This window comes from Cricetulus griseus, assembly GCF_003668045.3.
Source record: "Cricetulus griseus strain 17A/GY chromosome 1 unlocalized genomic scaffold, alternate assembly CriGri-PICRH-1.0 chr1_0, whole genome shotgun sequence".
Lineage (NCBI taxonomy): Eukaryota > Metazoa > Chordata > Mammalia > Rodentia > Cricetidae > Cricetulus > Cricetulus griseus.
In genome coordinates, this window is record NW_023276806.1 from 217,976,092 (window position 1) to 218,003,165 (window position 27,074).

A 27,074-nucleotide genomic window follows, 5' to 3' on the forward strand; every position below is an offset into this window, starting at 1 on the left:
AAAAAATGGGGGTACAGATCTAAACAGAGAGTTGGCAACAGAGGAAATTCAAATGGCTGAATAACACCTAAAGAAATGTTCAACACCCTTAGCCTTAAGAGAAATGCAAATCAAAACTATCATCTTACCCCTGTCAGAGTGGCTAGGATCAATAATATATTATGTGAGTGCAGCACATGAGACCTAAGCACTTCTTTAATTGTATTATATAGTAATTGTATTATATATTTTTAAGAATAGGCACAATGAACTGCAGATCTCCAGCACACAGCCACATTGTTTCCCCTTAACCCATCCCAACAACTGCCACTCCAAGTTCCAGTTTTATGAGTTTGACTATTTTAGACACCTTATGTAAAGGCTCAGGCAGTCCATCACCCGTGCCTGGTCTTTTTCATTTAGTGCACTTCCTCCAGGGTCATCTAAGTTGCTACTCGTAGCAGATACTTGTTTGGAATGCTGAATGCTGTGAGATTCTAAGCACTCTTCAGGCCATTCACCTGATAGTTATTACTACACCTTGGCTATTCTGAATAGTCTCCAGTGGACACAGGAGTGGTAACCTCTCCTCAAGAGCTTGCCATCAATTCTGAATAAATGTATGTATTTGAGATTTCTAGATAGTACAGTGTTTTGCTTTTAATTTGGGGCCCTGTGATACCGTTTTCCACAGTAGCTATACTTTTTGCTTTTGGAATCATGTGCAAATGTTCTAACTCCTTTATATTCTTACCACTCACTATTGGCTATGTCTTGCTGATAATCCTGTCCTAACAGGTATGCAATGAGATCTCACTGTGGCTGGGTTCACATTTCCTTAACGATCCTGATGCTGAGCTTCCTTTCTTGCATTCTATCACTTGGGTATTTTCTTTACAGAATTGTTTATTCAAGTCTTTGCCCCATTTTTTTTTTTTAATTGGGTGGTTTGGCTTTTAGTGACTGAATTGTAGGGGTTGCTTACATACTTTGAATATAAATCCTGTATGAGAGGAATGGTTTTCATGTTTTCTTCAATTCCTCAGGTAGTCTTAACATTTTATGACTATTTTCTTTGCTGTTCAGAAAGAAGCTTTTGGTTTTATATTGTCCCACTTGCCCAATTTCAGTTTTACTGTCCGTACTTTTAGTGTTATAGCCAAACACTCTCCCTACCTCTACGTCTAGACATTTTACAGTGCATGGTCTATTCAAAGCCTGGTCTATTATAGCGCCTGCTCTGCTATAGTGCCCTGTCTAGCTTGCAGGTCCTTAACCAATTTTGAATTGATATTCTTTGGATGGTGAAAGATACTCAGTTTCAGCCGGGCGTACGTGGCGCACGCCTTTAATCCCAGCACTCGGGAGGCAGAGGCAGGCGGATCTCTGTGAGTTTGACGCCAGCCTGGTCTATAGAGTGAATGCCAGGATAGGCTCCAAAGCTACACAGAGAAACCCTGTCTCGAAAAACCAAAAAAAAAAAAAAGGAAAGGTTGAGGTTCCCTATGAGTTTTATGACTATTTTTCTTTATCTGTAAAGAAAATCATTTATGGTTTTAATGGTTTTCAGATGTATTTATGTGAGTATTCTGCCTATATGTGTACGACGTGTGTCTAGCATCCTCAGAGGGCAGAAGGCATCAGACCCCTTGGAACTAGAGTTACAAATGGTTGTGAGCCACCATTCAGTGCTTGGAATTGAACCTGGGTCCTCTACAAGAGCAAAAGTCCTCCTAACCACTGAGCCCTGTCTCCATCCGCATCGCTGGTATTTGGATAGGATTAGTGTGTAGCTTTGGGTGATAAAGACATTTTTACTATATTAATTTTTCTAGTCCATGAACATAAAATTCCTTTCCGATTATTTTTGCCCTCAATTTCTTTCAGTATGCTTTTATTTTTTAGCACACAACTACTTTGTCTTCTTAATTTATCTTCAAATATTTTAATTCTTTGCTGCTACTGTAAATGGGCTCAATTTCAGATAGCAGTTAGTGCACAGAAATGTCTGACTTTTGTGTGTTCATTTTGTATCCTGTGACTTTGCTGAACTTGTTGATTAGTTCTACTCGCATTTTGGTAGGTTGCTAAGAGCTTTTTACAGTCAATGAACTTCACAGTGTGTCCCATTTATAGCAATTTTCAGAAAAGTCTATGAATCAAATCTCTGTAAGTTGAAAATATATCTATAAATTATCTATAAAAATATCTATAAAACTGCAGAATGAAATTACTTATTCCAAAAAAAAAAAACTTAGTCAAAGTTAAAAAGCTCTCTGGAAAATAAGCAGAGGGAGAACCTTTCTGGAAATTAAACAATCTTTATGTGATCCAAATGGATCCAGCTTTTAAGCCATAGTCTGTTTACTGCTTCCTTCAGAAATTTCATAGTGTTAGCTGGGCAAGTGTCTGTCTTTTGCAATCTTTATCTTTTATTGTTGCTTATATTAATTGTATACAGACATGGCAATGTGAATGTGTTATACCTCAAGATCCAGCAACTCCTCTCTTGGGTATACACCCAAATAATGCACGTTCATACAACAAAGGACATATGTTCAACCATGTTCATAGCAGCATTGTTTGTAATAGCCAGAAACTGGAAGCAACCTAGATGCCCCTCAACTGAAGAATGGATAGAGAAAATGTGGTACATTTACACAATGGAGTACTACTCAGTGGAAAAAAAAAAAACCACAATGGAATCTTGAAATTTGCAGGCAAATGGATGGAACTAGAAGAAACCATCCTGAGTGAGGTAACCCAGTCACAAAAAGACAAACATGGTATGTGCTCACTCATATATGAGAGGGAGCTGCCACAATGAGAGGAGGAGGAGAGGAGGGAAGAGGAGGAAATGGAGGAGCAGAAATATTAAGTTGGGGGAAGAATAGAGGAGAGCAGGATGAGAGATACCATACCAGAGGGAGCCATTATAGGTCTGAGAAGAGATCTGGCACTAGGGAGATTTCCAGAGGCCTGCAAGGATGACACGAACTGACAATCCAGGCAATGGTGAAGAGGATAACCTAAACGCCCTTTCCCTATAATGAGACTGATGACTACTTTTTATGCCATCCTAGAGCCCTCATCCAGTGGCTGATGGAAGCAGAGGCAGACATCCACAGATATACACTGAACTGAACTCTGGAACTTAGTTGCAGAGAGGGAGGAATGAAGATCAAAGGGGTCGGTACCAGGCTGTTGAAACCCACAGAAACAGCTGGCCTGAACAAGGGGGATCGCATGGACACCAGACTGCTGTCTGGGAGGCCAGGACGGGACTAATCCAGACCCCTGAACATGGATGTCAATGAGGAGGCCTCTGCACTCCAGGGGCCCCTGGTAGTGGATTAGTATTTTTCCCTGGTGTAAGAAGGGACTTTGAGAGCCCATCCCACGTAAAAGGATACACTCTTGGCCTGGACACATGGGGGAGGGCCTAGGCCCGACCCAGGATAATGTGGTGGACTTTGGGGAGCCCCCATTGAGGGCACTACCCTGCCTGGGGAGTGGAGGGTGGATGGGGTGGCAGGTAGGTTGGGGGTGGGAGGGGGAGGGGTATGGGAGGGGAGGGAGAGGGGATTGAAATGTGAAACAAGCTTGTTCCTAATCTGAACTAATAAAAAAATAAAATAAAATAAAATAAAATAAAAGGCGAGTCAGGCGTTGGTGGCGCATGCCTTTAATCCCAGCACTTGGGAGGCAGAGGCAGGTAGATCTCTGTGAGTTTGAAGCCAGCCTGGTCTCCAGAGGGAGTGCCAGGATAGGCTCTAAAGCTACACAGAGAAACCCTGTCTCGAAAAAACCAAAAAAAAAAAAAAAAAAAAGGCAATCACTTAAATGATTTACAATTCATATTATCTAGGTTAATTAAACTGACAACAAAATGAATAAAACGCTTAAAAGATGCCTATCATGAACAGTCCGCAGCACCAGGGAAGCAGAAGTCTGAAATAATTCTGGGCTATATAGTGAGATTCAGATTCAGTCTCTCATTCTCTCTCTCTCTCTCTCTCTCTCTCTCTCTCTCTCTCTCTCTCTCTCTCATACACACACACACAGTCTTCTGATCAAAAATGGTATGGTTAATATAAGTACGATCAACAGATAAAAATAACAGAAGACAGGCCTTGTCCAGCTACCAATATAAGCTTATCAACCATTAAGAAGGTAAAAACAGGGGCTGGAGAGATGCCTCAGTGGTTAACAGCACTGGCTGCCCTTCCAGACGTCCCGAGTTCAATTCTCAGCAACCACATGGTGGCTTATAACCACCTGTAATGAGATCTTGTGCCCTCTTCTGGCCTGCAGGTGTACATGCAGGCAGAACACTATACACAATAAATAAATAGGTAAAAACAATAGCAATAATGCTTCCTTGATATAATACATCTGTGGTCTTCTCAAACACACTTCCTATGTTCATGATTAAAAAAAAAATCAGAAAATGCCAACAAAGGGCATTCTATAAAATATAACTGACTAGTATCAAAGTCATAAAACACAGAACACCTGAAAAACTATCACAGTATGGTGGAGTTCAGTGGAGGCTATGGAGACATGATGGCTAAATATCATATGGTCTTCTAGATGCAATTAGGAAGTAGAAAGGGGTCACCAGATAAAAAGCAGACCAGTGTGAATAATGAACTTTACTTGAGAGTAATGTATCAATGTTGTGTCAATACTCTTCTCATATGTACTCAAAAATGGCTATACAATCAGATCTAAAAAAAAAAAAAAAAAAAAAACCTCCACATATCTCTTGGGGAAATGGCTCACACATGAGGAACTAAGGTCTATCCTCCTCAAAATCCATGCAGAGAAAAAGCCAAGCAGAGCAGCAGGGATCCATGACACCAGTCCTGGAGAGGGAGAGACAGAATGGCATGTGGAGCTCAGTGGCCAGCCAGTCCGGATGAATGGATGAGCCACAGGTTCAGTGAAAGTCCTGTCACAATGAAAGTGGTGGAGGGCTGGAGAGATGGATCGCTGGTTAAGAGTCCCTCCTGCTCTTCCAGAGGACCTGGGGGACGGCAATTCACAACCATCTGTTTCAGGGGATCCAACGTACTCTTCTAGCCTACAGAGGCACCACACATGAAAGTAGTACATAGGCAGGAATGCAGGAAAACACCCACATGTGTAAAATAATAAAGATTAAAATTTAAAAACTAAGGTGAAGAACTGGGAAAGGCACTGTGATGTCCACGTCTGCCCTCAAGCCAGATGGGCACATGCAGCTGCATAAACATGCCCACACAAACTACTATCTAGCTGGGTTTACTCAGCAAAAAACTCAGCCCATCTTGAAATAGCTGGTGTGCAAATTTGCATTCCTTATTGACAATAACTCTTCCCTTAAGTGGATATTAACCTTTGACATTTCAGAATTTATAAAACAATAAATGTTCACATAGATGGTACATGCTTCAAAAAAGTATGGAGATCATAACTCTAGCAAATAATATCCATCACCATAAAAATGAAAAGATGTGATGCTTCCTGTCCACACATCAGCAATTATTTACTGTGTGGACTCTCAATGTCAGATACGAGGGATACAAAATGACCTCACAATTTCTGGTTCAAAACAGCTTATAATTTAATGGTGCAGTAGACAAGGGGGAAAGTAATTACCACTGAGGAATAATAAAAAAGAATGAGTGTATAATAATTGCCATAAATAGAAATGAACAAAGAGTCAAAGGGAACAGTTAGGCTGAGAAATGAGAACCAGTGCAGAAAAGGTCTCCAGAACAAAGTGTCATCTACCTAAATCTAAAGGAATAAGGGGGGGGGATTATGGGGATGCTCGAGAGGGGGGCAGAGGGCATGGGTTGGGGGGTGTGGACTGACAGAGAACAGACAATAACAAAGCATAATGACATATGAAACACACCACTTTGTATGCATGCTAACCTAAAAGTGCATCTAAAATTAAAAGATAAGGAGTGGGCCTAAAAACAGAGAAGTGTTGCCAGCTACCTGGTCCAAGGGCACTAGTGCCCACAACCAATGAGCACTTAACACACAATTACTGAGATAAATTGAGGAATAGGATTCATTTTGCTTCATCTTAGCTGTACTTTAACTTTGCAACTGGAATATTTCGGCACAGTAAACTTAGAAACACATCACAAATTTAACTGATCTTTCTATTAAGTTACAAAAGCAATTCAGTGCAAGAGAAACAGCCTTTTCAACAAGTAATACTGAACATCCACAACAGTAAAGCAAAAGAACCTTGAACTAAACCCTGTACTGCATACACAAATTAATTCAAAATGAACTGCATCAAATGTAAGCTTAAAAAAAAAATCTATCAAGAAAACAGCAGCAGCAAATCTCCAGGGCAGATGAAAAGCTTGACACCAAAAGCCTGATCCATGAGGGAAAAACCTGATAAACTAGACCATCAAAACTAAAACGTTTGCTCTGTAAAGACTCTTTTGAAGAAGATGAACAGCAAACTGAAGAAGAGAAAACAATGCACACCACATACATGACAGGACTGGAATCTAAGATGTGAAAACTCTGAAAAACGGAAAAACAATCCAGAAAAGGGGATGAAAGACAGGAGCAGACAGTTCACCCGAGAAAACAAGCAGCCGGCCAATGCATATAGAGACATGCTCATTATCTTTACAGCAAGCAATATCCCTACGGTGATTGATTAATCTTGCTTTTTAACTCAATGGGACTCAGAATTCTTTACAAGGGAAACCTACACATAACAAAGGTACAGCCAACATTGTAACAGGGGAAAAAACAAAAGCAGAAAACTCAAAGCATTTCCATGAAAACCAGAAACAAGACAAGGATGAGCATGTGTGAGTTGCCCTGGGCCCAGCACCCAACACCACATACCAGTTTTCCATTCATAAAATCATAGCACATTTCTCTATAAAAAAATTACTGTTACCATATTGAATATGATCCTAATCATTCATATTCTGGCTTACGGAAATATACACCTTTATTTACTTTTAAGTATATGATGTTTTGGTTGTGTAAGTCTGTACATCATGTGCATGCCCACACAGGCCAGAAAAGGAGTCAGATCATCTGGAATTGGAGTTACAAATGATTGTGAGCCAACATGTGGGTGCCGAACAGCCAGTGCTCTTAACAGTTTACTCATCCTGTTTCTTCCAGTGTTGGGGTTCCAACAGGCCTCCACAATGCTGGAATAGTGATCCACCATTGAGCCAAGCCCCTATCCCATTTTCTTTTCATTTTTGCCAAAGTGGTAATAATTTCGTAAGACAGCTGAATTAATGCTTTTGTCACAATCTAGTCAGTGCTACATGAGACACAGCACACAAGGTCTTGCTTTAATAAGTGGTTAAATTCAGAAGGTGAGCACTGACAGCCCCTCTTTGCTGAGCCCTTCATGACTCAATGGACGTAGCTCTCTTTTCTAAGAAGGCATACCAGGTAGTGTTGATACAGCAAGTCCACTCAGACACATGTAGCTCCAGGCACAGAACAATGCAAGGATTTGTCTTCATTGCTCTATCTGCTACTTAGTCTTTAGCAATTTGTGCTGTACTATGTTTTGGCCTACAGAACATACAAGCCAGTCAGCCAGAGCACTGCATGGAAGCATGGGGAAAGTACAGGTTAGGTACATGCGAAATATGGAAGGTAAACTGAAAATACACCAAGTCCAATGAAGAAATTGTTCCTGTGACAATAATTTTGTCATTTAATATACGATACATTGTAACTATTTATTTATTGTTTGATAATGCTTTTACTTTAACAAAAAAGGTCTATCTTGATTGAAAAAGTACAAAATCTCCACTACTACACAACTTCATGATAAATATGCAATATACTGCAAAATCACTAGCCACATACAAACAAATATACACATATATACTAAGCATCAATATTTACCTTAAAGATAACTTGGAATTATTTTAAGGCTGTACATAGTCAACATGTATAGCTAGTGATGTGTTCCAATTTCCTGGGGAGACGCAACATTCATGTTTACTCATACCAGATACAGAACCCATGACAGAACAAAGAACAGATACTACCAAACCCCAACAATGTGAACCAATGGGTTTTTTTTTTTGGGGGGGGGGGACTTACAGGACTATGGGTGAGGAGCTGAAGGGCTCCAGCAGGCCCAAGCATGGCAAACATGGCTCTAGCAGGCATTACCCTTTTCCCTATTCCCTCTGCTTTACTAAAAACTGTTAGATTACATTCCTAATGCTGGACATCAAGGTCCAGTCCCTTCTTTGGCCACTTCCTTCCCCTGAGGCTGACTGCCAAGGCTCAGCTTTCAAAGTACTGAAGTCCAGCAATCAAAACCCCGTTTTCTCTGTCCTAACTAGCATGCCCAATCAAAACTAAATGCTTCATCCCTTTTTGCCATTATAAACCGCCATTTGTCTATGGGTCATGTCCAGAGGCAGTCCTTTGTCCCTCTGGGGCAACTCCTCCCTTGTCCTCTATCTCCTGTTTTTATCTCTTATTCCTTGTCCTTTGCCCCTCCAAGACAAATAAATTTCCTCTGTGCTGAGGTCTTCGGGTGTCTTGTGTGGATTCCGGTCCTTTCAGGGTTACTTACAGGAGCAGAAATGACCCAAAGACAGCTGGATCACCAAAGCCCACACCAGAACAGATGTCAGCTCACAAAGCTGGGAACTAGAGCACACTGCACAGCCTCCAGGCGGTTGTCCTTTCCTGGTGCCTCGGTTGGTCTAAAAGCATCCCAAAAGCTTGTCTGGTTTCTGAGTCTTCCAGACAACTGTTTCATCTCAGAATCTTCTTTGCTGTTGAGCTTCTCTTCACCTGAGGTGGTCACCCTCAGCTTTTATTGTTTACTCTGGCTGGGAGCGGCCTAGGGAATCTGGTCAGTTTCAGACCTTCCTGACGCTATTCCGAGTTAAACCTTTCTGACTCCCATAGGATGGAACATTTCAATGTTTTGGGGAGTAGGGCGAAGGGGCTCGACAGTGTCACACAACAGCTACAAATAGGACACTCACATATTACACTGGGAAACATACTTTTTAACAATCCTATCAATTTACTAGCTTTTCATCTAAGTTAATTTCAGTCATTTTTATCCTTGTCCTTTTTTGGTGGACATATAAAAATAAGTAAGTAATTGTTAAATTAATAGAAAAAGAGTGGCTTGGCAAATATTTAAATGATATATTGTATCAGCGGTTAAAAAATGCTTTAAATAAAAAGCCAATTAATTAGCTCTAATAACATCATGATTTATTTTATCAAACTCACAGAGTCACAGTCGGGCTGTTAGAAGCAGCATTGTGAATGCTATTGTAAATTGGGTTCTTACAAGTTTAGCAGTGAAGACAAAATTATTTAGTTTCAAAGTGATAAAACCAACACACATTAAAAGCAGAATGCAAAAGGAAGTAGCCATGTCCCTGCTAAATGGAGAACCATTAGAGAGGAATGCATTTTACCTGAGTTGCAGTCTATGTATAATTCAAACTGTGCCCAAACTGTCATAGACACAAACAATCTACTGTCAAATTGACACCGTCCTGAAAATCTGTCCTCTATTACAGCACAAGTAATCTGTCAAGATATTGCAACAAGACTGCAGTGGAGTGTCAGCTCTTCGCAATGGTGGCGGGCCCTACATTATCTGCAGTGGGGTGTCAGCTCTTCAGCATGGTGGCGGGCCCTACATTATCTGCAGAACTCATGTGCACATCAGCCCAAATGACCTACAATGAGACTGGGCTTTTTGTAATCTGACACCCTAAATTTTACTTGCATTTTGTTCAAATCAGTGGTCACTATGTAATCAAAGTATTGGACAAATAGAGAAACAAAAAGCTGACAATTCCAACAGCTGGTGTTTAAGAGAACACTTGTGAGCTGGAGACTGAGTCACCACGAGGGACCGACCAGCTATGGAAGAACAGTTTATGAAGGTTCATCTTGACAAATTCTGTCACTGTGCATCCAGCCTCTGGGAACAGTATGGGGGTGGGGGGCAGGCTCCAGTTTAAAATGGGACAAGCTCACATGGATGCCAAAGTAGAAGAAAACTGAAAAGACACACGATTGGAGCACATGACTCCAGGAAAGCACTCATAATAATCCTAAATAGGGAACAACTGATCAGACAAATTATTTTGCAAAACTTCCAAAGAAAACTCATCAAATTGGAGACAAGAAGATAATGCCTGTAAAAATGTTCACATTTGGGCTGGAGAGAGAGCTCGGCGGTTAAGAGCACTCACTGCTCTTCCGAAGGTCTTGAGTTCAATTCTCCTGGCACCCACATGGTGGCTCGTAACTGGCTGATGCCCTGTTCCAGCGTGCAGATGTGCTTGCACACGAGTACCCATAAAACAAATAAATAAATCTTTAAAAAATATTTAGGTTTAAATGTTTAATACTTAAACACAGCTTCCATCAGGAAATTTTCTCTCTTTTTTTTTTTTTCATTTTTCTCTTAAATTTTATTTTGCTTATTTTGGGGGGAAGGGAGATGGGTGGGATCAGGAGGCATGATGGGAAAGACACAAAGAACAAATAAAGTTTTAAAAAAGACATTATGCACACTAGCACACTAGAAAATGAAAGTAGCCAACATCTTATTTTCTCTTTTTAAAGTCTACATCATTAACATCTAGTATTCTAAAACAGAAAATAGCTTTTCTGGTTTTTCCAGAAATTTTCTAAATCTTTAATTTGACCATTTTAGGTCATTATATCATTCATAACACCACACTCCAATAATCTGCTATGCTCATGTAAAAGCTGTATGTTATACTCTTCAAAAATTTCATGGAAAATATATTTTGTTCTAAAAGAATGACAAACATTAGTTCAAATACAATTTATAGTTGGTGTCTTGTAGCCTGCTGACTGGAAACACCAGAAAACAGAGTCCTGAAGCTTAAAAGATGGTTCAGGGATTGATGGCTCTTACTCTTCTCCCGGACTCCTGGATTTCAGTTCCCAGCACCCACGCTGGGCAGCTTACAACTGCCTATACGCCACCCTCAGTGGATCTGACACCCCTTAGGCCTCCAAAGCTATCTGTACACTCATGCACATGTACACATACAAAGAAAATAAAATAAATCTAAAGCAAACAAAGAAAAATCCTATATTGTTAGGGTTTGTGTTTCTTGTATTAATTAATTGTGTGTGTGTGTGTGTGTGTGTGTGTGTGTGTGTGTGTGTGTGTGTGTGTGTACATGTTCTCTTGTAGATCCAAGATCCAACAAAATCTGTCAGTCCTGACCACAAGTGCCTTGGTCCACTGAGCAATTCTACCAGCCTTTTCTTAGCATTCTTCTTGTTTGTTTTTTTACTACCTACACCATCAGTGTCTAGGGTGGTACCTCAAACATAGTGGGCATTTATATAAAGATATACTGGATGAATTAATTTCTTCAATAAGACTGGGAAAATATAATGAAGACTTTGACAACAGTGCAAGAAAAAGAAGGTAAAAATCAAATCAGAAATGAAAGCATAAAATTGGCTATGCAAAATTCTAGATAACTTAATACTAAAGATCACACTGAACCAATTATTAATTTTTAAAATAAAATCATTTCACACAACAGTTTTACACATTTATCTAGAAATAACAAGTAACTCTTCTCAAATTTCTCTAAGAAAAAAGATTCACCAAAACAGTTACATAAAATGTTGTTCAGGGATAATCACGAACCCTTCAAAATGGTTTAAAACTAAACTGAAGACACAGAAATAGCAACTTCATTAAAGTCAGTAAATCACATAAGAAATATAAAATGGCAAAAAGATAAATAACTTAAATAATTCATGAAGATTAGTACTTGGAATAGGTCAGATAAATATTACAGATTAAAACCGAAACAGTTTTCTGACTTAAGGGCTGTAAGTCTTTCTATCCATAAGGATTTTCTGCCACCGTGTGGAAGGTTGTAAAATTACACATAATTTAAAAACTACTTTATCTACTTAGAGCTATTAGTTTATCCCCAGGTTCAAATATTTGAATAGCTAAACCCATTTGTAAACTACTTCAAAGCAAATGTTAAATTCTATGTAAATCTGTGTACAAGCTTCATCTCTCTTCTTCCTAAAGAAAATGGTGTTGAAACTGCCGTAAGGACACTGTGTGGCTGACACTCAACTTCAGGTTTTCCCCATATTACTTTGGGGGGGGGGGGCAGGGGTTGATACAGGGTTTCTCTGTGTAACAGCTCTGGCTGTCCTGGAACTTGCTTTGTAGGCCAGGTTGGATTCGAACTCAGATTAAAGGCATGAGCTACCACCACCTGGCTCCCATATTATCCTTTAAATACTCTTATACACCAGGCACTTAAAATACTAAATTAGACAAAAGATAAATCAAACTTATCCTGAATAATTAGGAATCTCAGATCCCTGGTATCAGGTTTTTAAAATCTGGTGTGTTTATTTTCTGTGTGTGAGAGTTTTGCCTGTATTCATGTGTGTATATAAGTGCACCATGTGTGTTTCTGGTGCCCTTGACTATCAGCAGAAGCATCATATCCGCTAGAACTGGAGTTACAGATGGTTGTGAGCCACCATGTTGATGCTGGGAATTGAAACTTGGTCTTCTGGAAGAACAACCAGTGCTCTTAACCACTAAGCCATCTCTCCACCCCACTTGGTACCAGTTTTTATAAAGATCAAAAATGTATTAATTGCCACATAGCAAGAGACTAAACACTGACCAAACCAGGAACTGAAGTGTTTGGAGAAAGGCCAGTATTGTGTGAAACATAACTCTGTGTTCTCATACTTAGGAAGAACCATTTAAGAAATTAAGCCTTGATATAAATTCTCAATCTCTATAAACGCCACAGTAAACACAACTGAATTGTTAGCTTTTGTGCAACTGGGGACATTCACATAGTCACTGGCTTTTCTCCTAAGTGAAGAAAGTTTTTGTTGTTGTTGTTGTTTTTGTTGTTGTTGTTTTTGCTGAACCTGTGCTGTAGATAAAAATACATCCCTAGTAATTTTAAAGCACAAATATAAGCAAGCACTGTTCTTGTCCTCACCCAACTACCATATACTGATGGCAAAGTGCACACACAGCTACAATACAGCACTGGAAGCACTAAGACCAAATGAAAGCAATGCTTTAGGAAATTAGAAGACAGAAATATTTGATTGTCACTGAAAGACAGAAGAAAGATAGCTCAGGATTACAGGACTGGGGCTGTTTTGAAACCATTTTAGACTCTGACCATGCAGAAAAACTGAACCATTTAAGCCAACTGAATTGTAAGAAACAAAACTACTGGGTCAATTATGGAGCAAAATTCTCAAATGAGTAACTAAAACACAGAATTCAGGACAAAAGTCATCATTGACAGGAGGGAAAAAGCACTGGGGTGATACTTTGAATACTTTCGAACTCCAGGGTCAGGAGAGGTCAACAGGAAAACAGAAAGTCATGCTTTCAACGGGTAAAAAAGAGTGTGGCAAGATTTCTTATAAACTTACCACAAACTTCTGGAGGTAGCAGCAACTGGGATGAGACCAACAGGTCAGAATTCTGAGACCATAAGGGAAAGGGAGTCAACAGGATTTCACAACTAGTTGGATATGGAAGACAAGGAAACGTGAATATAAAATTATATAATTTGCTTTCCTTTCAGGACCCTCAAATCTCTTATTTGTCAATTCAACCTTCTTATTAACCCTCTTCCTACTCCATACAAGAGCCAAAATCACTAATGCTCACCAGACACTGTCCACAGGGCACTGACCAACTAGCATGCCAATACTATCTTATTTGATCCTTAACCTTAAATGTGGTATTGATAGGAACACTGCGGCTTGGAATGGTCTAATTATCCAACAACACACACTCAGTGACTACCTGTTAACCCAATGTCAATCAATGACCTTGAGATTCTCCTGCTCAGCCTCACAAGTGGCTAGAAAAACAGGCTACCAAATACACATAAAAAATACAAAGCATGTGTTATTGGACTGCTCATGTTATTATAAGACTTCCAGTTGGGCTGGAGAGATGGCTCAGAGATTAAGAGCACTGACTGCTCTTCCAGAGGTCCTGAGTTTGGTTCCCAGCAACCGCATGGTAGCTCACAACCATCCATTATGAGATCTGGTGCCCTCTCCTGGTGTGCAGATATAGATGGAAGCTGAATGTATTATACATAATGAATAAATAAAATCTTAAAAAAAAAAGACTTCCAGTCAATAGCAAACCATTAGTAATTCAATTTGGGGAAATTCACAAGTTCTATGAAGGTTTTTGACCAGAGGACGGTAGTGCCCCAATAAGACTACCTTGTTCAAGAATCATTTATGCTTCTAAAAGGAAGTAAGAGATAATAGAATCCAAAAATCCAATAAGTAAGAATAGTAGGTTCCTAGACAAACCTACAAAAAGATAACACACAAAAATACTTCCACTTAAACCACAGCACAGTTAAATTTATCATGACAATCATATTTTATCTTTTTTTTGTTATAATCTATCATACTTAGCTACATTAACAAACAGTTGTATGTATCGTGGTGGTGCATGCCTTAATACCAGCACTTGGAAGACAAGGGCAGGCTGATCACTCCAAGTTCCAGGTCAGCTAGAGCTACATAGAGAAACCCTGTCTAAAAAAAAATAAAATAACAAAAGAGAGAGAAGAAAGAAACAGCTATGCTGAGGGTGATGGTGGAGTGGTGACATCTTTAACTCCGGCACTTGGGAGACACAGGCAAGCATAGCTCCATGAGTTTGAGGCCAGCCTGGTCTATTACACAGTGAGACCCTATCTTTAAAAATAAAGCCTGGTGGTGGTAGTTCATGTCTTTAGGGAGCCAGAGGAAGGGGAAGCCAGATCTCAGCAGATCCGGTCTTCAAAGTGAATTCCAGGTCAGTCGGGGCTATACGGAGAAACCCAGATTCAAAAACAAAACAAAATTAATTAAAAGATTTTAAGGAAGAAAATAGTTGTTTATGACTAATTATATTTCTGTATTCAAACTAAAAGTAAATTATCATTAGTATTATCTAAATATTTAAAGTCAGTAACCTGTTAGATATAATCAAACTACTTAACACATTTAAAAGTACCTTATATATCCAATTCTATAACTGCATACTATATACAAAATTTTAAAGAAAAAGAAATTATGGAGATATGGGAATCTCGTTGTCTTTTCTAAAGATAAAACATAAAACCCCTCATCAACACTTCCCACTCTGTGCTCCTACTACTAGTCTTTGTCCTGATATGGTGACAAAGGTAACAGGGGAAATGAATGGATTAAATACAATGGCTGAAAATGACATAGAAATGTATACTTAGGATAGTTTGAGCCACTCACATGACTATACTAACAACCATTAACCTATAAAATTCATCCTTAAAAATATAGTCCAGGCGTACCAAAGAATGGCGTAAATGTTGAAAGGTGGCCCCATGCAAGAAGGAAATACAGAAAAAAGAAGCCCAGAGATCCTCATTTATCTTTGTTTCTAAGAAAAACTCTTACAAGGTAGAAGGCTGTCTTAGGGTGGGAAGAGACACCATGACCATAACAGCTCTTACTCAGGAAAACATTTAATTGGTGCTGGCTTAGTTTCAGAGGTTTAGTCCACTGTCGTCATGGTGGAGAAAATGGCAGCGTGCAGGCAGACATGGTGCTGGAGACGGAGCTGGGAGCTCCACATATTGATTCTCAGGCAGCAGCAAGTGAATTGTAACACTGGGTGTGGCTTGAGCATATATGAGACCTCAAAGCCCGCCTCCACAGTGACACACTTCCTCCAACAAGGCAACACCTAGTGCAACAAGGCCACACCTCCTAATAGTGCCACTCACTATGGGTCAAACATGCAAACATGAGTCTATGGGGGCCATATGTACGCAAACCACCACTTTCCACTCCCTGGCCCCCACAGGCTTGTAGCCATAACATAACGAAAAATGCATATAGTCCAATTCCAAAAGTCTCCATAGTCTTTCAGTCTCAACAATGTTTAAAAGTCCAAAGTTCAAAGTCTCTCGAGATTCATGCAATGTCTTATCTGTAATACCCCTATAAAATAAAATAAAAAAACAGATTACATACTTGCAACAAACAATGGCACAGGATATACATTACCATTCCAAATGGATGAAAGAGAGGATAGTAAGGAAACACTGGACCAAAACAAGATCTAAAACCAGATGGGAAAACTCCAAGCTCTGCATCTCCATGTCTGATGTCAAAACACTCTTCAGACCTCCAACTCCTTTAAGCTCTGTTGTCTGAAACACACTTTTCTTGGGCTAGTTCCACTCTCGGTTAGTAGCTCTCCTTGGCAGGTATCCCACAACTCAGGCATCTCCAACATCTTGGGGTTTCCAAGGCAATTCAGGCTTTAACTTCACAAATTCCCCTGACAACATATCTGGCCTCAGTGTCTTTTCTTAGTCACAAAGGGAGTTTCCATAACCCCCTTTCTTCTATCCTTGACTCTAAAGTCAGAACCATGTGGCCAAAGCTGCCAAGTTCTGCTGCTTGCTGGAACTGGAACATGGCTCCTTCTTTCAATTACATCCTCACCAGTTTTCTGTTTTCCATGGTTTCCTTCACTGCCTAAGCTTGGCTGTCCTTTAAATTGCTCTGTCGACCACGCTGGCCTTGAACTCAGATATTTGCCTGTCTCCATCTCCTAAATGCTGGATCAAAGACATGTGCTGCCACACCTGGACCTCAGCTGTTCTTTAATTCCTTTTCACAAGTTGGAACGTCTTACCCTGTGGTCACCACTCCCTTTATTCCATTTCCTAATCAGTTTTTCTCCTTGAACACAGAAGTGAGCTCCATTCCACATTCTGGTGAGGTGACTCTTTCTTCTTCAAATTGTACATTATGTATTTGCATCTTGTTTGCTCCTTTTCATTATAGATCAGTTTGTCCTTTTCATTATAGATCTTCTTAAGGGTAACCACTAATAACCACATGACAGAGCCAATAGTAGGCTGTTTTGAGATTTCTTCTGCCAGTACAATTAATTAATCCAAAACTCTCCACTTTAGCCTCAGGCAGATTGTTAGGACAAGGGCAAAAAGCAGCCACATTCTTCAGCAAAATATCACAAGAAAAATCTCTAGGCAACATACTGAAATTCTTCTCTGAAACCTCTTCAGCCAGGCTCCCACAGTTCAAATCACCCTCAGCCCCAATACTGTCCATGTTTCTACTAGTATGGCCCATTAAGCAGCACTTAAAGCATTCCATTGTTTTCCTAACCCAAAGTCCCCAAAACATGGTCAGGCCTATCATAACAAATACCCCACAAGACATTAACTTGTCTTAGTTAGGGTTTCTATTACCATTTAGAGATACTATGACCATGGCAACTCATATACAGGAAAATATTTCACAGGCGCTGGCTTACAGTTTCAGATGCTTAGTCCATTATCATCATGGCAGGAAACATGGCAGCATGCAGGCAGGCATTGTGCTGGAGAAGGAGCTGAAAGTTCTGCATCTTAGTCCACAGGAAGTAGCGAGTGAATTGTAACACTGGGCGTGGCTTAAGCACACATGTGACCTCAAAGCCCACCTCCACAGTGACACACTTCCTCCAACAAGGCAACACCTAGTGAAACAAGGCCACACCTCCTAATAGTACCACTTCCTATGGGCCAAGCATTCAAATACATTGAGTCTATAGAGCCCTATATACTCAAACCACCACAATGGCTATGCCTAGAAAAACAATCCAAATTTGATAATCTAGAAATGAAGTATTTGGGGCCACCAGCTAAACAGAAACAAGAAGAAGGATCCTGAGGAGCCCAACTCACCACTCTTCACTTCTTCCTGTTTCAGAGTGTCATCCTAAGAACAGATCCATTATCTCTGGCATCTCCAATATAGACCAAAAAGCTAGCAATACGAATGACAGGGAAAAGCAGCCTTATAATAATGAAGAGGTGAAGTTGAAAGAAAGGATGACAAGGACAGCTGCTGAAAGCATAGATGATGATGATGACGATGACGACGACGACGACGACGACGACGACAAGGATTCATCAAAAAGGATGGCTATAGTAGCCTGAAAACCATGATGACAAAAACCAAAAGAATGACAAGAAGAAAGGTCTGAGGAAGTAATTATAAAGAAACAGAACTGAATTACCTGTTTCCACGTAAGTCTACAAAATAAGCCCTTAGATAAAGTGTTTCTGCTGACCTTAAAACATAATTAAAGTATGATCACACTGCTGTTTCTGGAAGTGCTCTAGAAACCAGCAATTTGCATAAAATGTACCAGATCTGATCAACACCTTGACCACAGTCAAAGATGTACATCTTTCCAAACATTTCATAGTAATTCTGGCCTTGGATCGCTTTCTGTTAGCCTTCCAAAGGCATTGAAGACCAGCACAAAGCCCCTTTAAAACAGCACTAACCACTGTTACTGCACAAGTTCTGAAGTTCCCAATGCACTGTATATATCTTCAGGTAAAGCAATGGTAACTGTTGCTGCTGGCTACAAGTTCTGAAGTTCCCAATTGCTATGTGTATTTGCAGCTTGCCAAATGAGTAAGTGATACAACAAACTCCCTAGGCTGTGTTTTACATGAGTCACTAAACAAGATGTCTTTTAGAGAGTTCACAGTTCAAACTCCATGGTCTGAAGCTAGAAAAGTACTCTTGTTACTCGTGTAACCACTGTAGCTGTTTCTGGAAGTATGTGCTAGCTATGCCATCCTCCACCGCTCTGAGTATTGTACACAAAGGGAGTATACACTTATACTTAACAAAGTATATGCACTTCTTTTATTGTGTGGGATAGTTTTTAAGCAAACTACAGACCTGTTCATGGGCGGCAAAGTGAAGGGTCACAGCATCAAAGGCCTCAAATGTCTAGCATTTTTTAAACCAATTTAAATAAAGCATTAACACTTCAGTGTTTTAGAACTTAAAAAAAAAATACCTTTCCCTTTAGACATGCCTCAGTAATAATGAATTAGGAGCAAAAAATTGTAAACAAGGAAAATTCAATCCCCCCTTGGGAAATGGGCTAATTAAATCTGCACACAAGGAGAATAAGCTGATGTCTCTGAGGCCTAGGAGGTTGCTTTAATCCGCTTAATCTATTAACAGATACAGCAATAATGTCAAGCAAAAGTGGGTACATTAAAACACAGGATTGAGAGAAAACATTAGTTTGAGTCCAGCACTGTCTAGGTAAAAACAAGAAAGGAAGCCGCAGGACCCTTTGCTACTGCAGATGCAATGAGGCCTGATAAAAACATTCTTCTGCCCACCCCACTTCCCTTATTTTACTGTCATGTTCACTAGGCAACCATGTAGACATGAATCCAATCTCCCAGGAAGGTTAGTAGAGGTCCACAATCCCTTCTTTGCAAGTTTAAAGTCAAAGAAATCCTAAAACAATGCCAACAACAACAACAACAACAACAAAAGCCTTAGATCTGGCAGTCAATTTTGACATAATTGAACATGAAGTCTTTATTTACTACGTTTAATGTGAATGGTCAATTTTGTTTCCAGCAAACAATGTATTTGATTACAGGTAACAGGTACCATCCCAGATATCAAAGGGATATTTTGTAATGTCAGCTGTAGACTCCTTATTATCCTTTAGATAATCTAAAGTAATTCTTTCTTCTGAGATACAACTGAGAAAGGGTCCCCTGGAAATCAAGTCAAATATTCTGATTTCTAGAAAAGGACATGTTCTTCACTAGTCTCCAGTGGAAAGAGCCAACTGACATTTCAGTTTATATTTCATTATTGTATAAGCTTAATTAACATGAGTTAATTCGGCATCTTTGAGCATCTTGGTAAAGTCCACTCCAGAACACAAGATCATTACTGGGCCTTGTAATGACAGGGGTGACAGCTGCCCACCTCAAGTCTCTTCCTTAAGCCTAGTACCAGTTTCTAAGACACAAAGGGAGCACATTAACACATTTTCACAAGACAAAACAAATATTAATGAATCCCCCAACCACTGTTATCCTACAAAATTTTTTAAAAAGTAAAAAACTAAATACAATACAACTATTAGGTAGTAACTTAATTTTTAGCAAATTAAGTTATTGGAAAACCATGGAATATTTAGCTACATGTATACATTCTAAATGCTGATGGATAAAGAGTAAAACACTGGAGTTTGAAGCTGCATATATTTAGAGTTCCATTTCATTTCTAAAATTCAGTAAGAAATCAGAACTATGTAGCTGGCATCAATATTTATACAAAAATATGAAAACTCCTAGATTAGCCTACAAAAGCAGAAGAAAAAGGCAAGAAATCTTTATTCCTATGTTAGAATTCTTTTCTACTGTTGGGCAGCTACACTGCTTTCAACATCTTGCTTGTACTATATCCAAGCAATATATCAATTTGCATTATTCATATGTAAATCAAAAAAGGTCTGTTAGACTCTCCTTTGCACATCTTTGTTTTGTTTTTCCAGACAGGGTTTCTCTCTGTAGCCCTGGCAGTCCCGGAACTCACTCAGGTGGACCAGGCTGGTCCTGAACTCACAGAGATCCTGAGAGCCGAGATTAAAAGCATGCACCACTAACACCAGCCCATCTTTTACACATTTAAACTGTTAGTGTTTTTTACCAAGTTAAATAAGGTTTTTTATATATTAGTGCCATCAACCACATTTTTTCCTTTTTTGTGATTCCCATCAACCACATATTATATTAACTTCAACTATTTTCCATTTGCCTTTTAAACATTTTAAAACTCAAATTATGGAATTTTTCGTTAAATTTGTTAACAGAGATGACCAAAGGGGAAAAAAAAAAACACACAAGACTGCCTGTGGAGAATATGGACTAGATTACACTATTTAATTAAACAGATTAACACATCTCATGATACAATTGGATAAGAAGAAAAAGCACTTTCTGCTTTGCCATTAATTTCAAGGGCAAAATATATTGTTTTTTTCTACTGAGACAACAGAGGCCTAAAGAAATTTTTTAAACATTTACACAGAAAATAAATATGTACCTTGTCAATATGACAGTTTAATATTTATATACCAGCAATTTCCACTTTCATTTCATGACTGAAAATACATCATTAAAATGCAAATGTGAGGCAAAAGCAACTCACAATAAAAACAAATAGAAATTATTAAACTATTTAAATATTAATTATGAGATATTATGTCAAATGTAGAGAAAATAAAGTAGTGATTATTAAGTTGCCATTCCCCTCAAGAAAGAGTGAAAAATCAAATAGACAATTTCCTATCTCAGGAATAGTCTTCTGTATATGTCAAGTTATATAATGTGGAGTTGTATCCTCTCTCCAGACTTGACATCCCACCGGGATGTGATCCTCTGTGTCCTGACGGTTGCAGAGAAATCCCTAGAAATAATATTTATCAAAAATATTTGGAAGATGTGACTTGAATTTAAACCAAAACACAGTAATTTAGAATGGAGAACAAATGATTCTCCAGAGATCATTTTTTGTGAAAAGAATGGAAAGTGAATGCTAGTCAGACAAAAATGACAGACGTCCACCACGTGCCCCAATCTCCTTGTTGCAGATATCACAGGTCTAGTCCACTGAAGTTTCATCCCTCTAGAGACTGTTTTCAAAAATCACATTAGACTACCAAGTATACAACTGCCTTTATATTCAACACAGAGGGTTGTGTTAAACAATTTATACAGCAGCAGGTGCATGTCTCCTGAATAGAAGAAACAAACCTTCCATACAGAAGCCGACCTTGTCAGATGCCAGAAAGGAAATTGTACCTGACAAACAAGAAGTCAAAGAAAAAAACTGTAATCATTTTATACTACAAAAGCTTAAAAGTTCTTGAAAATATAAATTTTCCAAATCCAAATATTCCAAAATATAAATTTTCCAAGTATGCTTTTATGAGGTGAAAACACAAGATTTTCATAATTAAGTTATTTACTTCCTTAAGCCATACTGTCTTCCGTTTAAATGACAGGATCTTATTTCTTACCTCTTCTATTTTCCAAAACGACAATGAACTGGCAGGAAGAAAATGTTTTAAAGAAAATCCATAGTCGCTAAGAACAAAAACAAACTCACTCAGTTAAGACATTTCAGGGAACTGGAAGACAGAGGCAGGTGGGGTGGTAGAGAGGCAGAGGAAGCCTCAGGGCCCAAGCAGAGGAGGAGGCAGCTTTAAAAAAGTCAAGATACCATAGCCACCTGAACTCAAGCATCACACTGGAAACTGAATATAGAGTGGAAAGCCAACAGAAATGAAGTTCACCAAAACTCTGTAATCCAAAATGCAATTCCCCGGTCAACCATACCTAGACATGTGAAGAGTTCTACTCAACTTCTTGTTTTACTCAAAAGTATGGACACATTACCAAAATTCACAAGACACCGAACAGACTAAATAATACAAATGTCCCCAAAGAAGAGATGAATTAAGGAACAAAAAATAATAATATCTTGTTCTTTTTTTAAAAGAGATCTATTTTGATTTTCTGTATGTAAGTGTTTGCCTGTATGTATGTCTGTGTACCACATGTGTGTCTGGTGCCTTTGATCATGTGAATGCTGGGAACCAAGTCTGGGTACTCTGCAAGAGTGGTAAGAGTTCTTAGCCAGTAAGCCATCTCCCCAGCCCCCATTTATTTATTGTTTATTATCATAAGTTTTCCTACACTGGTTCTTAACAGTATGTACAGGGACTTTTGTAAAGCTAAGGGTATTAAATAAATTTTAAAAAAACAATTCTTACAAAGTAAAAGTGCTTTGGAAGTAATGATCAGTATGGCATATATTGATTTTATAGTATTATTAGAGCATGGAGTTGGCAAGCCATTTGTTTCCGTGATTTAAATAGAACTTCACAGATTTAATATAAAATAATGAAATCACTAGCATGATACTAGTCATGGTTCTGAAACAACAGACTAGTAAGTGGTATATATAATATGCAATCTCCAAAATCTCAAATTCTACACTGAATTTTAAAACATAAAGGATTATATAAGAATGTGAATTCAACTTGTTTTTCTTAATGATTTTTATGAAGCAGTTTATGGTTGCCATTTCTTCTCTATGAAAACATTTCAAGTAATGCATTCAGAAGGAATACTGGGAACAGAAAATTAACACGGGAACACAGCCAGAGTATATAGCTATGAGTGCTGAATTAGGCAAAGTTTAAGGAGAAACAGGCTACTTATGTAGCCTCAGATTTTTGGCCCAAAATATTTAGTAATTTCCAAAGGAAAAATACTGATCCTGAGTTGCATATGAAGACATTTACTTAACTCACAGAGTAGAGTTCCAAGACCATGGCACTAGCAACTTCTTGGCATGCTGGAAGTCTTTTGACTACATCATGGTAGGAGTGTATGTAAGAGGGAATGATCATACATCCATCCATGGCTAGGCAGGAAGTATGGAAGATTCAGGGATGAGGTATAGAAGAGGGAGGAGGGAGGAACTGGAGACTGAACTCAAGACTTGGCACATACTAGGTACATACTCTACCAGTGAACCACACCCCAGCCTCTTGTGGTCTCATTTTGAGATGAGGTCTTGCTAAATGACATGGGCTAGCCTTAACTCTCTTGTCCTTGGCCCTAGGTAGACAGGATTACAAGCACCCATCACCACATTGAGCTCAGGCTGCGGTTTTTTGCTTTTATTTTATTATTTTTTTATACAGAACAACCAGCAATAACAGGAATTTCCAAGATTTCTGAAACTGCATCAAATCTCTCCCATCAGTGATGCCCAATGAGTTTATGGCCTCACACTGGAGTGCCACCTCTTAGCCTTTCCACTCACTCCCAACAAGTCATACTGGGGACAAGCTGTCCCCACATTATGGACTTCCCTGATGGATAAACTGTCCCTAAACCACAGCTCTGACTTAACAGTAAAAACACCAGACAGGTATCACCTTAACCAAACTATCAGCACATTTATCATGACTTACACCCTTTGCCTGATATGCTGAGGACAACTGACCTCATAATAATCTTTCAAGAATGCACAACATGTATCTAATCATGAGTAAACATCAAATAAACCCAAATAGATACATCTAAATAACAGAAAGGTACATGTCAAAATAAGGGAACACTGAACAGCTGTTGACAAGCTCCAGAAGATTAAAGAGGGGGAAAAAAATGCCTAAAAGACCAGTGGAATCCAGTCCTGCTCCTGAAACTCAGAGTAGGGATATTCTTGAAAGTAGTGGCACAGTGTGAATACAGCCTGTAGTTAAGAGTTCCCCAGCAATGTTACTTCCTACAAGTTGAAAATTCCCTGGTTATACGTTATCACAAGGAGAAGAAGAGTGGTGGATTTTTGTGAACTCTACCTCCTCTCTTCTGTAAGTCTAAATTACTTTAAAATATTTTTTTAAAAAGTGAAATTGCTGCTATCAAGCCTCCTATGATGATCAACACATTTGCCCAGTTATCTTGTACCCTTTGCTTCAGCTTTTTGTCTACTTATTCTAAGTTCTACCCTTTCCTACATTTCCCTTAAACATTCCAAATTCTTAAACTTAGGACTTCTCAAAGTAGACTCCTTTCTTCTCAGCACCAACATAGTCTTCCTGTCTGGCTTCAAAGTAACTCAACGGTTACGACTTTATAAACACCTTAATATATCACGGCTTCAATGTAATCAACAATATACAAAGTACTTTTTAAATATTCTAGCTTTAGCTGGGCATGGTGCTACTTGTATGCCTTTAATCCCAAAATTCAGGAGGCAGAGGCAGAGGCAGAGGCAGAGGCAGAGGGATCTCCAAGTTCCTGGCTAGCCTGGTCTATAGAGAAAGTTCCAGGCCAACCAAGGGCTACACACACAGAAACCCTGTCTCAAGCAAACAAAATAAAATAATATACAAACAAGCAAGCTCTGAGATGCTTATTGTAAATACTGTTATTTTGCAGATAACACTGTAAGACTAGAAAAATTAACTGATGAGACATTTAGTAAATGTAGAGGTCTGAATTTAAATCTAGTTTTTTTTCTCTGACTCCAAGATCAATTACACGATTATAGAAAGTGCTTTGCATTTAAAAAGATTAAACCTCCCCAGCTTCAGGCAACCAAATTACATCTAATAAACTAAGACTTTAAAGATAGTTTAAACTCCCTTTAAAATGTCAATGATTTACAATCAAGAATTATAGCATTCAATAAAAATGATTACCCTAGCATAACCTTTGTTTTAGAGGTAAACATCACTCTTCTCTTCAGCCTGTATCATACGAAAACTATTTTATCATAGCAGTTTCTTTAAAATACCGAGAAGCACTGTGCTCCGGAATTTCTTTAGCCTTCTGATATTTACAAGGCGGGAGGAAGTCCTGCAAGACTCTCAGCACCATGAAATCCTCTTTTTTTTTCCCCCCCTTTCATTCTTAAAAGATTATTGGGCAGCAGAGATGACTCAGTGAGAAAGGCACCCTGCCTCTGGGCCACACAACCTGACTTTTGGTCCCCAGGACCCATGTGGTGGAAGAAGAGAACAGAGTCCTTTAGGTTATCCTACGTATGTATCCCCCATACACACAAATAATGTAATTAAAAATAAAATACACAATAAGAAAGAAAAGCAAAAAGTCTAACAACTGAAACCAAATGCCTGCATCTCTTTAAGAATTATCCAACAGCGCAGTGTATGTTAAAAATTTACCAGGATTTGAGAGCCTAAAGAAAATAACTTTCAGCCCCACGGTGGTAGTGCACGCCTTTAATCCCAGTGTTCTGAGAGGCAAAGGCAGGTGAACTCGAGTCCAGCCAAGTCTACAAAGTGAGTTCCAGGACAAGGGCAGTCACACAGAGAAATCCCGGGAGGAGGAGGGAGAGGAGGAGGAGAAAAGAAAGAAAACAAATTTCACATGGCTTAAGTGAGGAGGAGGAGGAGGAGGAGGAGGAGGAGGAGGAGGAGGAGGAGGAGGAGAGGAGGAGGAGGAGAGGAGGAGGAGAGGAGGAGGAGGAGGAGGAGGAGGAGGAGGAAGAAGAAGAAGAAGAAGAAGAAGAAGAAGAAGAAGAAGAAGAAGAAGAAGAAGAAACAACTTTCACTTGGCTTAAGTCTTTGCATGTTACCTAACTGATCTATCAAGTGGAAAACTTAGTAAGGTCCTAAAGTTAAAATTAACAGATGATCGAAACAAATTCCTTAACTCTGGAAGCTAAGTAATGGAATACTGTTAATTACACGGGCTGCACAAAGGGACAACAGCCCAGCGAACCTGGAGGACTTGGCAGTGGGTGATGGAGTAAATTCTGAGGCACCCCACCCTCATCTCTCCAACACCCGGCAACCTCAGACTCTCACTAAGTTGATCTGAACACCGGGGAAGCTTAAGGTGCTCGAGCGGGGGGAGGGGGGGCTGCAGAAGCCGAGGGGCTCAGGACGGAACTGGGCGAAGCGCCGCTCGACCAGGCTGTTTCACTCAAACGCCCTGTGTGGCCGCGCACGAGCCACGGGGAGCAGCCAGGAAGGAGCTCCTGAGCCGAACACCACTGAGCACCCCAGAAGCCTGGGGTGCCCAGGGGGCGGGAGGGGGCACCACTTGCCTCCCATTCTTGCAAGAAACGCTGGGCCTCGCCAGAGCCAACAGTTTTATGTCTCCTGAACTCGTCCTTCACGTACTGGTCACCCAGGGCTTTGAGGTCCGGGGGCAGAGCCCGGTGCAGCTGCAAGATGCGCTTGTACAAGGAGCGGACTCGCGAAACGTGCCGCCCCGGCATCGCGCCGCGCCTGCTCGCCCTGCTGCGCCTGCGCAGAAGGTCGGCGCGTCCCCGCCCCACTGGGAAGGGCGGAGGCAAAGGGCGCCCGACCTTCATCCGGTTTGGTCCGTCGTCGAATCCCGTCCTTCCGGAAGCCCTAATTTTGCTGCCGACAGAAAAGTGCCCTGCCTCTCTCTGCTAGAGAGGAGGCGTCTCTGCCATTTCTTGGTTCCCTAGAGAGACGCTGCTATGTAAGTCTTGAGTGAACGAGATGTTACCTTTCAGAGATAATCATCGTCGTTTCCGTTTCTCTTCGTCAGTGCCTTCTTATTAAAGATTCGAGAACGCTTCATCAAAACCAGTCTCCTCCAAAA

The 27,074-nt window shown here is 39.8% G+C and overlaps 1 protein-coding gene across 1 annotated transcript in view; it reads right to left on the reverse strand.

The window, feature by feature from the left end:
- Sdhaf3 (succinate dehydrogenase complex assembly factor 3) overlaps positions 1–26,765 on the reverse strand; it is a 39,395-nt gene extending 12,630 nt beyond the window's left edge. Inside the window, exon 1 of the mRNA XM_027389893.2 lies at positions 26,548–26,765. Coding sequence (XP_027245694.1) covers positions 26,548–26,721 — 174 coding nt within the window. The 5' untranslated portion in view covers positions 26,722–26,765. The remainder of the gene's footprint in view (positions 1–26,547) is intronic.
- Between the last annotated feature and the right edge of the window lie 309 nt (positions 26,766–27,074).